The following is a 14,805-nucleotide window of genomic DNA, read 5'->3' on the forward strand; positions in this document are numbered from 1 at the left end:
CTTTTTGCATGGTAAGGTAAATTTGTTATCCCCAAGAGGGGCACAGACACTACATTTAGAACTTAAATTGCAGTTGGAAATGACTGAAGAACAACAAGTAGGGTGTGGGTCCGAGTTGGACATTCTGAACTTACAGAGCACAGATTCATGTGACCAACAAACAAAGACTGAAAAACATGGCTAATTAAATGCAAATTTTGAAAAACATGCAGGGCTATGATGTACAAAGGATATATGAAGAAGATCACAGCATTCATTTTTATAGATGACTCATTATGAAAGAGGACTGGATTGTGAAAGAGAGGAATTTTCCTCTAAACCGTCCTCGTAGACGAAAATGTATAGAGTGATGAGCTCAGGCATGGTCATGTACAGGAGGTGTGTTTGGGTGAGCTGTTTATACTGTTCTTGGGAACATAGAAACAGAGGAATGAAGATTTTTATGGATATCAACTTCTTTATGAGAGAACACAACGTTTCGGAGTTAATGCTTACTCCTTCATCAGGTGAGGTTTTACAGCACCTTGGGCAGAAATGGGAGAGAAGTCAGGATATGGAAAATGATCGATATCTTAATTGACTTAATTAATAGTCAATTATAAATCATAAGTAATATGCCTCTAGCTACCTTACTAACAATGTTATAAGCCATTCTATTGTAGTAACTTCTCTTCTCTACATTATGTGTCCAATACAGTACATTACTTGGAAAAAGCCAATTCAAACACCTCAAGCTAATTAATAAAGATTTTGAGTGCCTCCAGGTTTATAATATCACCTAGTGCTTGGAAAACACATGCCCATTGTAGAGCATGCTTGCACCAGAAACTGCTTGTGAAAACCTCAATATTAAAGTGATAAGCAGTTTCATTTTCATTTCATTTCAGGCTAGAGCTGCCATGAAAACATCCCTTGTTTCAAACAAAGGTGTGAGGCCTAGACATATGACATCTACATGTCATGTCAACAATATTTCTTCAATTTAACTTTTCAAAAGTGATTAACCTTTGCTACAGATATTAATTAAACAGGTTCTAAGTCATGACTGAAAAAAAGAGTAAATGAAATCTGGATCATGAGTGACCTACCTTATGAGCATATTTCTCAATGCTATGAAGTCATTGTGTTCCAGGTTTTCAACTGAAACATAGTAATTCATTGGAAATATTTAGAAAAAGGTCCAAACATTTAAACACAGTTATTCAAACTCAATGCAAAATTGAACCTGATGTAACATCTCCACAACGGTTCAAAATAAATCTCCTACTAAGTCAGTAAGTTTGATTTCATACTTGATTTTGAAAAGTGTTCTGTGTGACACTTGGCTGTGGTACAAAACGATACACGAATGATACTGGTTGTGTGCATGACAATGATGTATGTTTCCTGTGACGTTTCAAACACTGTGGTGCATAAAGATCACTTGAGAACTGAATACGCTTGTAGAAATTGTTATAATAATGTAAAATAAACTTGTGTCTTGTCTTTCACAAACCAAACAATAAATGTAGATAATTGTAGAATTTCAAATTCACAAACCATAACCCAGATTTACTAGTTGTACACACAACAGTTAACAGCAGGAAGGGATGAAAAATTGCAGTTTTCCAGTGAATTTGTTTATGCTTCTGCTAGTGGCAGAGACAATTGTGGCATCACGAATTCATTGACACAGGAGTTTCATTCAGCAGTATTTAAATAAAATTCAGAAATACATACAGAACTGATACCTAATTTGTGGATTCATGGATTGCAGTAATTTTCATGGTCCTTTGTAAATTATGTCTTACATGTCACAAAGCAGTGCATTTGATGTACACATACTGCTATGCATTGCTGACCATGAAGATACACTAAATCGATTTGTTCAGTACTGAGATAAATAGCCCAAGACCAATAACATCACTAATACAAATTTGTTCTTTTAACAAAACGTGAAATAAAATAGACAAGTTAGCATCACCCTCTGCACATCTTGGCTGCTTTCCTAGGTGTCAATACTTACTGCATTGGGTTGTTGTACATGCTAACATATCACAAAAGACTAAATATGATGTAACAAGGCTACATCATATTTTGTGTGCAAAAGAATGGGTGACGATTGCAAATGACTTTGGTGAACAAACATTTCATTGAACAAGAGTCACCAGAAGATAACATATTCCCCTGGCCCTGACATATTTGAAAGGACAAATCATCTGACAGTTACTTGACAATATTTTTAATCATTTCCATGGAAATCATGAAAAAAATGAATGCCATATATCTTTAAACAGCAAAAGGTACCACTTCAAGATCTGTCTCATGTATCTGCCAAGATCAGTTGAAAGGTATCAAATGGTTTTCAAGTTGTGCTCCTGAAATGAAGTCCATCCATCCATTTTGAGACTAAGTCTAAATTGTTTCTACAGAAATTTGGAACCATAAAAAAGCCCACCCTTTCTAATTAGCAAGAGGCAACGCTTTGTGGTCTCCCCCACATATCTGCCAAGTTTTGCAGAAAGATATTTAGAAATCTTTTAGTTCTGCTCCGAAAACGAAGCCCATCCCTCCATTTTGAGAATCGATTTTTGAATCGTTTCAATGGAAACCCAGAAAATAATAAATAAAAAACACCTGTAAAGGGCAAAAGGCACTACGTCAGGTTCTGACTGGTATCTCTACCAAGTTTTGCAGAAAACTATTGAACGGTTTTTCAGTTATGCTCCAGAAACGAAGTCCAGCCCACTATTAGACTCGAACCACAACGTTTCATGGAAAAACAATAAAAATGCCTGAAATCTGTAAATAGCAAAAGGCACAACCAAAGACTCAGATTATTATATCTATCAATTTTGATCTAAAAATACTGAACGGTTTTTGAGTTATACTCCAGAAACAAAATTACTATGGACATGCAGGGGGGATAAAAAGCTTAGCCTTCCAAAAATGCATAGCCCCTGGAACCTTGTGTGTGCATGCCCAAGCCATAAAGTGGCAAGGTCTCAAGGGAGGGTCCATGAGCAGAGCTCCACACAAAATTTTGAAATTTCTTTGGATTTAAGAGCATTTTAGCATCATTTGCAAGTCTGCTGAATCATCTCCACTCATTTATTTGAAGAAGGATCAACTTAACTTTCATCCATGCAATGAATTTATATCTTCATAAAGAATTTGCTGACTCAAAATCTCTGAACTGCAAATAACTTCATAAGGTATCAATTTGTGACATGTATGGTCATACACAGTTTGAAGATTTAGATGCCATCTGGTATTCATAAATCTCTAGAATTTCAAGTTTTGGTAACATCACCTGTCAAAATGGTTGACGTTACATTTCAGTATCTTGAGAATTAAGGAAGTAACTTAGAAATGTAACTACAGAGGACATGTATGTAGAACATGCATGTAGAAAATATTGTGTGTGAAATGCAGAATTATCTGCACAAAACACACATCTTTGGGTTAATGTGAACACTGCGAACAAACTTTAACTTCATATCAATGTTTTATCACAAATGTGATAATGATGTGAACTCTGACATATGATACAAACCAGGTGAAGTTATTCACCAAGTGCGCTCAGCAGCTCTTTGAGAGGCCATTGCATTGTGTACATGCAGTGTGTGAAACAAAATGGCAATCCAACCAACCGAATTAAGTCGACTGGTCACAAATGTGAAACTGATGGCTTTTGCCACTCCGGACCAGTCACTTCCCACTCATGATCGTGTAATGAATTTACAAAGACCATATGATGAAGCATTTGTATAGCACCTTTCCAGGCTAAATATTCTGCTTAAGGCACACACAATATCAATAGTCAACAGAAAGCTTCTTGGAACAGATGAGTTTCAGGTGACTTCTCTATCTGGGGTAAACAGGGCAGGAACAAATGTGGTGAGGCAGATCATTCAACTTTTAACGGCAGCATACTAGATGGAGCGTTTTTGTCTGAGCTTGACTTCAGGTTTTGTCAAGGTCTTGGTTTTCTGATAAAAGTGTTCTGACGAATAATAAGGTTGTATCAGCTCTGACAGGTAGACAGGTTTGTTGGTCAAATATTGATCTGACAGGCTAAGGATTTTGAAGCTTATCCTGAGCTTGCTAGGAAGCAAATTGAGTTCTTGAAACACTGGAGGTATGTGGTTGTTTCTGTGACTGAAAGATGTGAAGTCAGCAGCAGTATTCTACATGTGCTGTAATCAATCTATGAGGCATGAAGGTGAACCCGCCAACAGACTATTGCAATGGTCTATCCTTGAGGACACAAGACGTAAAGAGTGACACTTCTTCACTGTCAAAAGACGGGTAAAGAATAAGATCAGACTGCAACAAATCATCTCTGAAAGCAGCTCAATCCAAATTCCAAATATTCTAAAATGAAGAGTTTTTATTTTTGGACAAGGTAGATTCAATTGATAGAGTCAAAACCCAATCCAGGAGATCTCTGATTTTGTACATAGCAGCATACACATGCTGTGTACAGTCATCAATATCAAGGGGATGCATCATCTTTCTTGCATCACTGTTATCCTTACTTTTGAAATGAAAATTAAAATAACCTGCAATGATCAGGTTTCCTTTCCTTTTCAGGAAATTAGAGGGTTTCTTGGAAGAACTGGGCATTGTTCCTTGAAGGAGGAGGATGATACAGTTCGATCAAACATACTGCACCTTGAGAATGTTTTAAAGGACCACTAAACTCAACTTTTTTGTACTCTTTTTATCACTGAATATGAAAGACTTCTGGTTAGTCATAAACGAAACACCATTTTTTTAAAAAAACCCCTTGTGTTTAATTAATACCAAGTGCTTAAAAGTTGCTAAAAAGCCGTCTGCTTGTCTCTCGCCCGCAAACGAAACCACAGACACGGTTACGTAACACTGTCGCCAGAGAACCAAACATGACGTAATAGAAGGAACGATTTCCAGTTAATTGTATAGACAATGTGTGGCAAGCTCGTCTTTTTGCTGATTTCTCGACATCACCAAAGACATGCCAAACTGTTGTGTTGCCGTCAATTGTTCCTTGGGGTCGGGTGAAACTTGTGAAGTCACAGACTAAAGTCTAATTGAATTAATGAGATTGTGGTTTGTTTTCATCAGGTTAGAAAATCGACACTACTTTCTACTAGTAGTTAAATATGTATTTGAATCATGTCCAAAAGGAGTTTGCATGACATAACTTGTAACGTAACATAAGCAAGGTCGGGGTCGAAGTGAAAATACTTCGCGATAAATTTCTACACTTGCTAAATTAACTTGGTTTGTAAACGTTCACTGACCAGTATGTAGACACTTGTCAATATATGTCTTTATATTTGGTCTCATAATCCTAATTACTTTATAATCATACTTGTACGGATTTTGAAACTTAAAAGAAAGAAGCGATCTGCGAATGTATAACAGGAATGTAATATCTAGACATTTCATAGTTTGCCTATATGAATCATAATTTGCACGCACGTCCTAGTGTATGCCGTCTGTATCATTACAACTTCACGACGAAAACAATGATTGAAAGTTACGACAACTTAATAAAAACAAAATGGAAATATTAAAATTAAAACAAATTAAAGTTATAGGAGCAATGTCAGGCTCTTACCTTGTTCAAGGAATGTACCCATCAATATCCACAAAGACGAGTGATATATAAATCATCTGCAGATTTCCTAAGTGATGTGTCTTTCAACAATCGAATACACGAAATGTATCATTTCAGGTTTTTCACATTGCTGGTCACCCAAGAGAGCACACCTGGCAACTAATTGCATAATGTGCATTATTCTTTTTAAAAAGTGATTAGTTAGCCAATTGTCAATCAATGTATTGGTGGTTAATCCTTTGAAAGAAGGGTGTTGTTTTTACATAGACACAGATACCACAGAGTGCATTCAGTGTAGATTAGTAAATGTACATACATAAACACTACCTTTTGACAAATCACCCATTTAAATCCACAGAAAAGTAATTAATCAATCAGAGTGCTACTGGTTAATCCTTTGATTGATCCAGACACAGGAAACACCAAATGCGGGCTTTTGTCAGTAATCTAAATGGCGTTACCACTAATTACACCTTTTATAAATTCATTAACTGAGCATCAAGTGAATGATGACAAATAATGTGTAGGTTTATTTCACCTAACACAGATTGCAACCTAGCGACACCAAGTGATTTTGACAGAATCGGTCTATGAAAACAAGAGTTGTAACTCGAAAACTAGGCAAAGCATAAGACAAAACTAAGTCATAGCAGATTGTGAGAACATATAGCTTTCATTTTTCACAACAGCTTCCGCGATTTCAGGTTTGTTACAAACCTGTAACTGAAAAATTTAGCCCCTGAAATGTAGATGAATTCTGCACAGACCCTCATATCTATACCTACTATTATGTCACGAAGACACGCCGCTCTGATTGGTTGAAATTTCGTTTGTGGATGAGAATTGTGCACTGTTGACAAAAAGGTCGATTTAAGGTAATCAAAGATCGAAATGAGCAGTTTTAATGATGGGGTTTCATTTATAACGATGTCAGCAAGTGATTTTGCATTTGCACCCTATTAGAGTATATGTGACCTTTCACAGAAGCTGAAAAGATTCAAATGACTACCTCATATTGCAATTTTGATTCAGAAAATGTAATGTAATACCTAAGAATAAAGGCAATCCCTCCATCAAAACCCTTACGGGGATGCAGTCTTGACACATATCCTGATGGTGTCACTGCAGTTATAATGGGAGTCATCAACTGAATTGCACAGTAAAGAGTCAGTTAAAATCAGAATGTCTCTTTCACGATCCTTAATAATAAATTCGACAATGTCATCAGATTTTTTGTGAGATGGCCATGCACACTCTGAGCTGTGAATTGATATGCCTTGGATGAACTGGGATGATATTGTCAAAGTTGAACCCCCTTGAGTCTGAACGGATGGCCTTGCGTCTATGTCCATTGAGAATCATGATCTTCCTCTGCTTTCTCCACCCACCACATACACCTCTCTTGCGTGGTTCCTTCCTGGATGAGGGACCCGTACCTCTTGTCACAATGCACTGAATACTGTGTTTATCAGTGGAAGATCATAGCAAGCCATACTATTTACTACCTGGCCAATGGAGAAATGCTGCTTCAAAAGTATAAGACCTGTTAAGATAGAATGTACTTGGGTTTGGGTTCATATTCTAGGACACACATTGTGTTATGAGTCCCATGACCTATGCTGAAAACCTATTTAGCATTTCATTTCTGGTGAAAAAAAATTATAGATATTTTTCATTACACCATGAAGAGCTCTAACAGACACTAAGACATTTCACCTTCAACAAGTCCCCAAGGATACTGCCGACCTCGGACTCTCTTGCCTCCAGCTTCAATGACACGGTTACTGCCAACCACTGCAAATGGTACTCGATCCTGAAAAGAAATAACCCAAACTGCGTAACTTGCATAGTTCTCATACATACTAACATACATTCCTAAAAATGGACTGAATTTGCATAGCATAGTCATGACATGAAATCCTTATTTCCATTTTTCACACTGTGTCTGGATCTGCACATGGATGGGGAGAGAGAGCAAACCAGCAAAAGAAGGCACTTACATGACATGATTCCTGTGTATTTGATGAAACACTTTTCGGTAAGACACTCAAATGATCAAGTGATCCTCACAATTAAGTTAGAAAATTTAAAAAAAAAACAAGAGTCATCAGAAGATGACATACTTCTCCAGCCCCCAGATGTTTGATAGGATAGTTACTTGATGTTATTTCAGAATGATGAAAACAATAAATGCCATGTATCTGCCAAGATCTCTTGAAAGAAATAAAATGGTTTTCGACTTGTGCTCTGGAAACGAAGCCCATCCCTCCATTTTGCAACTAAGTCAGAATTGTTTCCATGGAAACGAGGAAAAAATAAAAATGCCAAAACATTGTAAATAGCAAAAGGCAACACTTTGTGGTCTGTCTCAAATATCTGCCAAGTTTTGCTGTAAGATATTGAATAATTTTTTAGTTGTGCTCTGGAAACGACACCCATCCCTCCATTTTGAGAAGCAAGTCTGAAACATTTCCATGGAAACCGAGAAAATAATAACTCACAAAAACCTGTAAATAGCAAAAGGCACCACTTCATGATCTGTCTCATATATCTGCTAAAATCTGTTGGAAGAAATGGAATGGTTTTCGAGTTGTGCTCTGGAAACGAAACCCATCCCTCCATTTAGAGACTAAGTCAGAATTGTTTCCATGGAAACCAGAAAAAATAAAAATGCCAAAACATTGTAAATGTGGTCTGCCTCAAATATGTGCCAAATTTTGCTGTAACATATTGAAAAGTTTTAGAGTTGTGCTCCAGAAATGAAGCCCATCCCTTCATTTGAGACTAAATCTGAAACGTCTTTATGGAAGCCCAGAAAATGATAAATCAAAAAACCCTGTACATAGCAAAAGGCGCCACATTGAGTTCTGCCACATATATCTACCAAGTATTGCTGACAGATATTAGGAACTTTTTGAGATGTGCTCTGGAAACGAAACATATCACTCCCTTTTGAGGCTATGTCCGAAACATCTCCATGGAAACCAAGAAACTAATAAATCACAAAAACCTGTAAATACCAAAAGGAACTATTTCAGCTTCTGACTGATATATCTACCATGTTTTCTGAGTTCTGCTCCGGAAACGAAACAAATCTCTCACTTTTGAGACTATGTCTGAAATGTTTCCATGGAACCTGAGAAAATTTTAAATCACAAAATCCTATAAATAGCAAAAGGCACCACTTTAGGTCTGATTGATATATCTACCAAGTTCTGCAGAAAAATATTGAACAGTTTTTGAGTTCTGCTCTGGAAACGAAGCCAACCCAACCATAAGAATAACACCAAAAGTTTCATGGAAAAACAAAATACATATAAATGGCAAAAATCTGTAAATAGCAAAAGGCACAACCATAGGCTGAGATTACTATATCTATCAAGTTAGGTCTAAAAATATTGAACGGTTTCTGAGTTATGCTCCGGAAAACAAAATGATTATGGACAGACAGATGGACGGACAGACGAGGCATCGACTATAACCCCCCGCATTACATGCCAGGGGGATAAAAACCTGTAACTAGCAAAAGGCACCACTGCAGCTTCTGATTGGAATATCTACCAAGTTTTGCAGAAAAATTTTGAACAGGTTTGATTTATGCTCCTGAAACGAAGCATATCCCTTTATTTTGAGACTAAGTCCGAAACATTTCCATGGAAACCAAGAAAGTAATAAATCACAAAAACCTGTAAATACCAAAAGGCACCACTTTGGGGCCTGCCACACATATCTACCAAGTTTTGCAGAAAAATATTGAACGGTTTTTGAGTTCTGCTCCGGAAACGAAGCCCATCCCTCCATTTTGAGACTAAGTCTGAAATGTTTCCACAGAAATGGAGAAAATAATAAATCGGAAATGCCTGTAAATAGCAAAAGGCACCACTTTGGGGTATGCCACATATAACGTATATCTACCAAGTAACACTGACAGATATTAAGAAGGTTTTGAGTTATGCTCCGGTAACGAAACCTACCTCTCACTTTTGAGACTAACTACGAAACACTTCCATGGAAACCGAGAAACTAAGAAATAACAAGAACCTGTAAAAAGCAAAACGCACCCCTTTAGGCAGCAACTGATATATCTACGAAGTATTGCAGAAAAATATCGAACAGTTTTTGAGTTCTGCTCTGGAAACGAAGCACATCCCTTCATTTTGAGACGTCCGAAACTCTTCCATAGAAACAGAGAAAATAATACATCACAAAAACCTGTAGAGAGCAAAAGGCACCACTTTGGGGTTTGCAACACATATCTACCAAGTTTTGCAGAAAAATATTGAATGTTTTTGAGTTCTGCTCTGGAAATGAAACACCTCTCACTTTTGAGACTAGGTCTGAAACATTTCCATGGAAACCAAGAAAATAATAAATTACAAAATCCTGTACATACCAAAAGGCACCACTATTAGAGGTTCAGGTTGATATATCTACCAAGTTTTGCAGAAAAACACTGAATGGTTTTTGAGTTCTGCACACCCCACCATTAGACTAACACCAAAATGTTCCATGGAAAAACAAAAAAAATGTAAATGCCAAAAATCTGTAAATTGAAAAAGGCACAACCATAGGCTGAGATTACTATATGTATAAAGTTTGGTCTAAAAATATTGAACGGTTTCCGAGTTATGCTCCAGGAACAAAATGATTACGGACAGACGAGGTGTCGACTATATCCCCCAGAATTACATGCCGGGGGTATAATAATGTAGAAATGGTTAAATGATAGGCAATCATGACATTTCTAACATGGTTGTCCTGGGTCAGAATTGTTGACTCATTTTCAGGTTTTTGAAGTAAATTATCTTCATAAAACTTGTAATGTAAGAAAATTGGAAAAGTAATGGTTTAAACATGGACTACATGTAAAAACAAAAGCTCATTTGAACTTTGAGTCATGGAGACCAATAAATTCTCCAGCTGACATTTCTTCTGCTTAAGATGTATTAATATCTTACCCTGAGTTTTTTCTGGAGTTTGTTCTCTTCATCGTCATCACACTCTGGGAACTCATATATTTTGATCTTGTGTTGGGCAATTTCATTCAAAATCTGTAAACAAGTTCAATTAAATGAAAACATAAGACAGTATCAGACTTGGAGTTCTGGGAAACATCACAACTACAAAACAATCTTGTACCATCAAGTCAATGGAAAGTCAAACTGCACTACCAGCCTAATCAAAGGTTGCCACAGATGACTAAAGTTCAAATTACCTGAATTTTCCCTGACCAATTTGATTTTTCACTAATAAAAGAAAAACAAGTAAAATTTTGGCCACAACCTCCCCATATAGCTGACCTTTCCACCTGTTCAACACACCTTTCGCTTGTCACTTATACTTCTAGATTAACTGAAAAGTGGATGATAAAATGCACACATTGTGTAAAATGTATTTGGTATATTTTGGCTTGAGAAACTTATTTTCTCAAAAGGATACCTCTGTTCACACACTTTTTTAAAACCGATTCATTAATACTAGATAGGAAAATAAACATTATTATCAATATCCAGATAATTTCAAACGTACAGAGGTTAATTACAAGACAAACATAAATACAGTAAATCTTCCTGAATATACCTGAATTACTCGAATGACAGCTGGATGCGTTTTATATTCGGAACTGAATAACTTCGTCATAAACAAATCACATTTTTGATGCACTACTACGTTTATTTAAACGTGTCATATAAATATATGAAAATAGCAGAATAAAATACATGATTTATAAACATTCATGAGTGCTAATTTCAAGTGTTATGGTTCATTACTTTTTGCACAAACCAGCAAAAAGCCGGTGTTAGATTGTGTTACACGTATGAAAAACAAACATAGTGTGCTTCGTCCAACTTCTACATAAAGTATAGCAATTTTGGTGACAAGAAAGTTTACAGAACTCTTCTGTGTAAGACCTAGCGAAAGAGGGGGAATTTCTCATTCTACAAGTGTTTCATATATCATTTTCCGTTTAGTTTGACGAGAGACAGACGAAAATTAAGATCGTGAAATCTAACTTGTTTTCTAGTAAGTGCAAAGGTCACTGGATGTGATGTCATAGACAGGGATTGCCATATGAAATTCATTCGTTATTGAATATTAACAGAAAAGTGTGAGACATTTCGCACAATTTAAATTAGCACAAATAACTGTTTGAAATGAATAATCAGAGCTCACAGCAATTTCTTGGTGTATTTTTGACTATTTAATTTGCACATAGTTGAACCAGTTTGACCTTGTATGCTCCTGTGACCCAGAAACAGTAGTCGATCAACACTGCAGATGCATGTTTTTCAGTACCTTTTATTTGAATTTTTCTTCATATTAGGCACATTACTTTGCCGTCCACTGAATATAAAGAAATATAAAGTGTAGTAGCAACTGCAGTATACATGTTTTATAAATTAAAATATATTTTCAGTTATAGTTTCACATGAAATCGGGGATGATTTGATAAATATAGCGTTCATATTACATGAATGGAAAAATTATATGTCATATTTCAGAACAAGTTGAATTACATTCATAATTTCATACAATAAATTAACGTTCAGTCTTGCTGAATAATTATGATAGATTTGTCAATGCTTTATGTTTCATAGCAGGTTACAACTTGACATCTTTTCATATATTTTCATATGTTAATTGATATATATAATATGACAAGTATTTTTCTCTCCCAAATAGTCATGGGCAAAGACACCTAGGATCTGTCAATGCATTAGCAATGTGTAAATACCCAAATTTTAATTAATGTCTTTCAGTGATGTGGAAAACTGACAATTTAAAACAATTCTTTAATACAACTACATGTATACCATAAAATATATGGATAGATGTTTCATATTATTTTGTATATTTTATTTCTTTAAAATATCTTGCTAAATTGTACATCAAATACAAATGGGTGATAAACTATTTTTGTTTTCTACAGTACCTCTTTGTTTGGTGAATTATTTTGAATCACACATGACTAATTCCATTTATGTTGTTGCAGTAACAGTATATTTATCAGAAAATGTTATCATTTGATAAAAAAACAACTCACATAAGACATTACAGTTTCATGTAAACTAGCCTTAACATTATTTAACAAAATGAAATTAGAATTGATGCTATTAACTGTCAAACAACACATAGATAACTTATGACTAGGTTGTAATAATTATGCCTAATTGGAAATCGCTTTAACTTTGACATTAAATGAGTGAGTGAGTGGATGAGTTTAGTTTTACGCCGCACTCAGCAATATTCCAGCTATATGGTGGTGGTCTGTAAATAATCCAGTTTGGACCAGACAATCCGGTGATCAACAACAAGAGCATCGATCTGCGCAATTGGGAACCTGTGATGTGTCAACCAAGTCAGCTGGCCTCACCATGCGATCCCATTAGTCACCCCCTACGACAAGCGTAGTCACCTTTTATGGCAAGCATGGGTTGCTTAAGGCCTTTTCTACCCCGGGACCATCACAGATCCATTAACTGAGAGGGGAAAATGCCTCAATTCTCCATAAACCAGCATGGTGTTGATTGTTTCACACTTAAAACATTAACATACATAAGGGAAGTTGTACACATTCGAAAACTTTAATCCTTCCCAGAAAGGTGTGCTGAAGGTACTTCAAGACAGCCACCCGCATGCCAAGAACAAGGTGAAAGGAGAGTATGTGTATTGGAGATGAGCTTGGTCTCATATGTTTCATAGGTACATACCTGTACTGGTATACAAATAATCTTATCATACATGGCAATGCAGGTCTCTCAATTACTGAAAACCAGAATGTTTTCAAATGTGTATATGTCTATGAAAATAAAAACATGTCATTTTGACAGCTATGCAAATGAAGCACTATTTCAGTCGGTGCTACATAAATTTGACATCTAAATGCTTGAAACTCACTGCTTAAAGGTCCCTGAATAACATTTTGAAGAGATACACATGAAAGGTGAAAATGTATGGATAAATGGAGTATGAATATTCTTCAAAACATAGTGAAGAAGTTGGTATCCATAAGTTATTCAGACATTCTGAACCACAGTTCTATGGATAATTAAAAAATTATTACCTTGTAATGTATCAAAAAGATATTTCCACTTACATCATGGTTTGTACAGGTTTTGTAAAACAAATATTGTACATCTGTTTGGACTGAAACTTGTACTGCACTACAATATTGTCATCAGAGCAACACTGACAAGAAAAAAACAATTTAGACTGTTACCCAAGCAGAAGCAAGCAAAATTAACCATTAGAAATGTTAATAGAAACATAAAATATTTATATCAATGTTATTATGTCCATACTCACAGTTTTTTTAAATTCTCGGCATTCATCAGGTGTCAGGGTGTCTGCCTTCGCTATCAGGGGTATGATGTTTACTTTATCATGGAGCCGTTTCATGAACTCCACATCTAGAGGCTTCAACCTGATATTAAACACAACATCACGCTTCACTTTAATTGCCATCTCTTATCAAGTCAATGGGTTGGAAATACTGGAACTTATTTAAATTGTTCCCGATAAATAAATAATATGTCACATTACAATAATTTCTTGTTCCTGAAATACCACGTCTCAAGTGGAAAATGACACACAACCACAACAGTCACAAAGCACATTCCTGACATATTTCTAGCAGGAAGCCGGTTTCTCAAAGTAAAAGATACAATGTTTATTCCTGAATGAGGCATTGAAGTATTCCAGCAAGTACTTCTCTTTGGACTCAAGCATAGGCGTCATTGGAGTGGATAACAATGTGAATTTTCAGCTTTATCACATCAGACCTGAAAGGTGACTCTCACTATATATAAACCTAAAGTGTGCTTCTCACTATATACTAGGTCATCTATTGTTTTCCCAGAAAAAACAAATTTGAGGTTTTTGTTTTGGAGTGACAGGTTTTACTTTTCACTAGAAAGAACTCTTCCCGGGTTTTACTTTTCGTTAGTAAGACCGTTTCCAAGGTTTTACTTTTCTTAACTTTATATAAACATTAACATTCAAATGATACATGAGTTTTGGAAATCAACTGAAAAATATTGTTCAAGTTTAAACTCACAATATAAATGTTTTCCCAAACGGGATTGGATCCACAGAACTCACATCCATAGGCAGACACTCTACCACACGGCCACCGGGCTGACAAAAGTGGTGGGGTTAAGTTATCTACTTATAGATACTGTTATTAAATTGATTTTACGAGTGCTTCAGTTATCATT

General features: G+C 35.9%; 1 protein-coding gene across 2 annotated transcripts in view; it reads right to left on the reverse strand.

Moving 5' to 3' along the window:
- LOC137257616 (septin-7-like) overlaps positions 1-14,805 on the reverse strand; it is a 112,943-nt gene that overhangs the window by 60,642 nt on the left and 37,496 nt on the right. For both annotated transcript variants that reach the window (XM_067794937.1, XM_067794938.1), the window contains exons 6-9: positions 13,895-14,012; positions 10,546-10,638; positions 7,304-7,400; positions 1,089-1,140 (exon numbers count right to left, since the gene is read on the reverse strand). In XM_067794937.1, the coding sequence (XP_067651038.1) occupies positions 1,089-1,140; positions 7,304-7,400; positions 10,546-10,638; positions 13,895-14,012 (360 nt within the window). The remainder of the gene's footprint in view (positions 1-1,088; positions 1,141-7,303; positions 7,401-10,545; positions 10,639-13,894; positions 14,013-14,805) is intronic.

The sequence above is a fragment of the Haliotis asinina genome, chromosome 12 (genome assembly GCF_037392515.1).
Source record: "Haliotis asinina isolate JCU_RB_2024 chromosome 12, JCU_Hal_asi_v2, whole genome shotgun sequence".
Classification (NCBI taxonomy): domain Eukaryota; kingdom Metazoa; phylum Mollusca; class Gastropoda; order Lepetellida; family Haliotidae; genus Haliotis; species Haliotis asinina.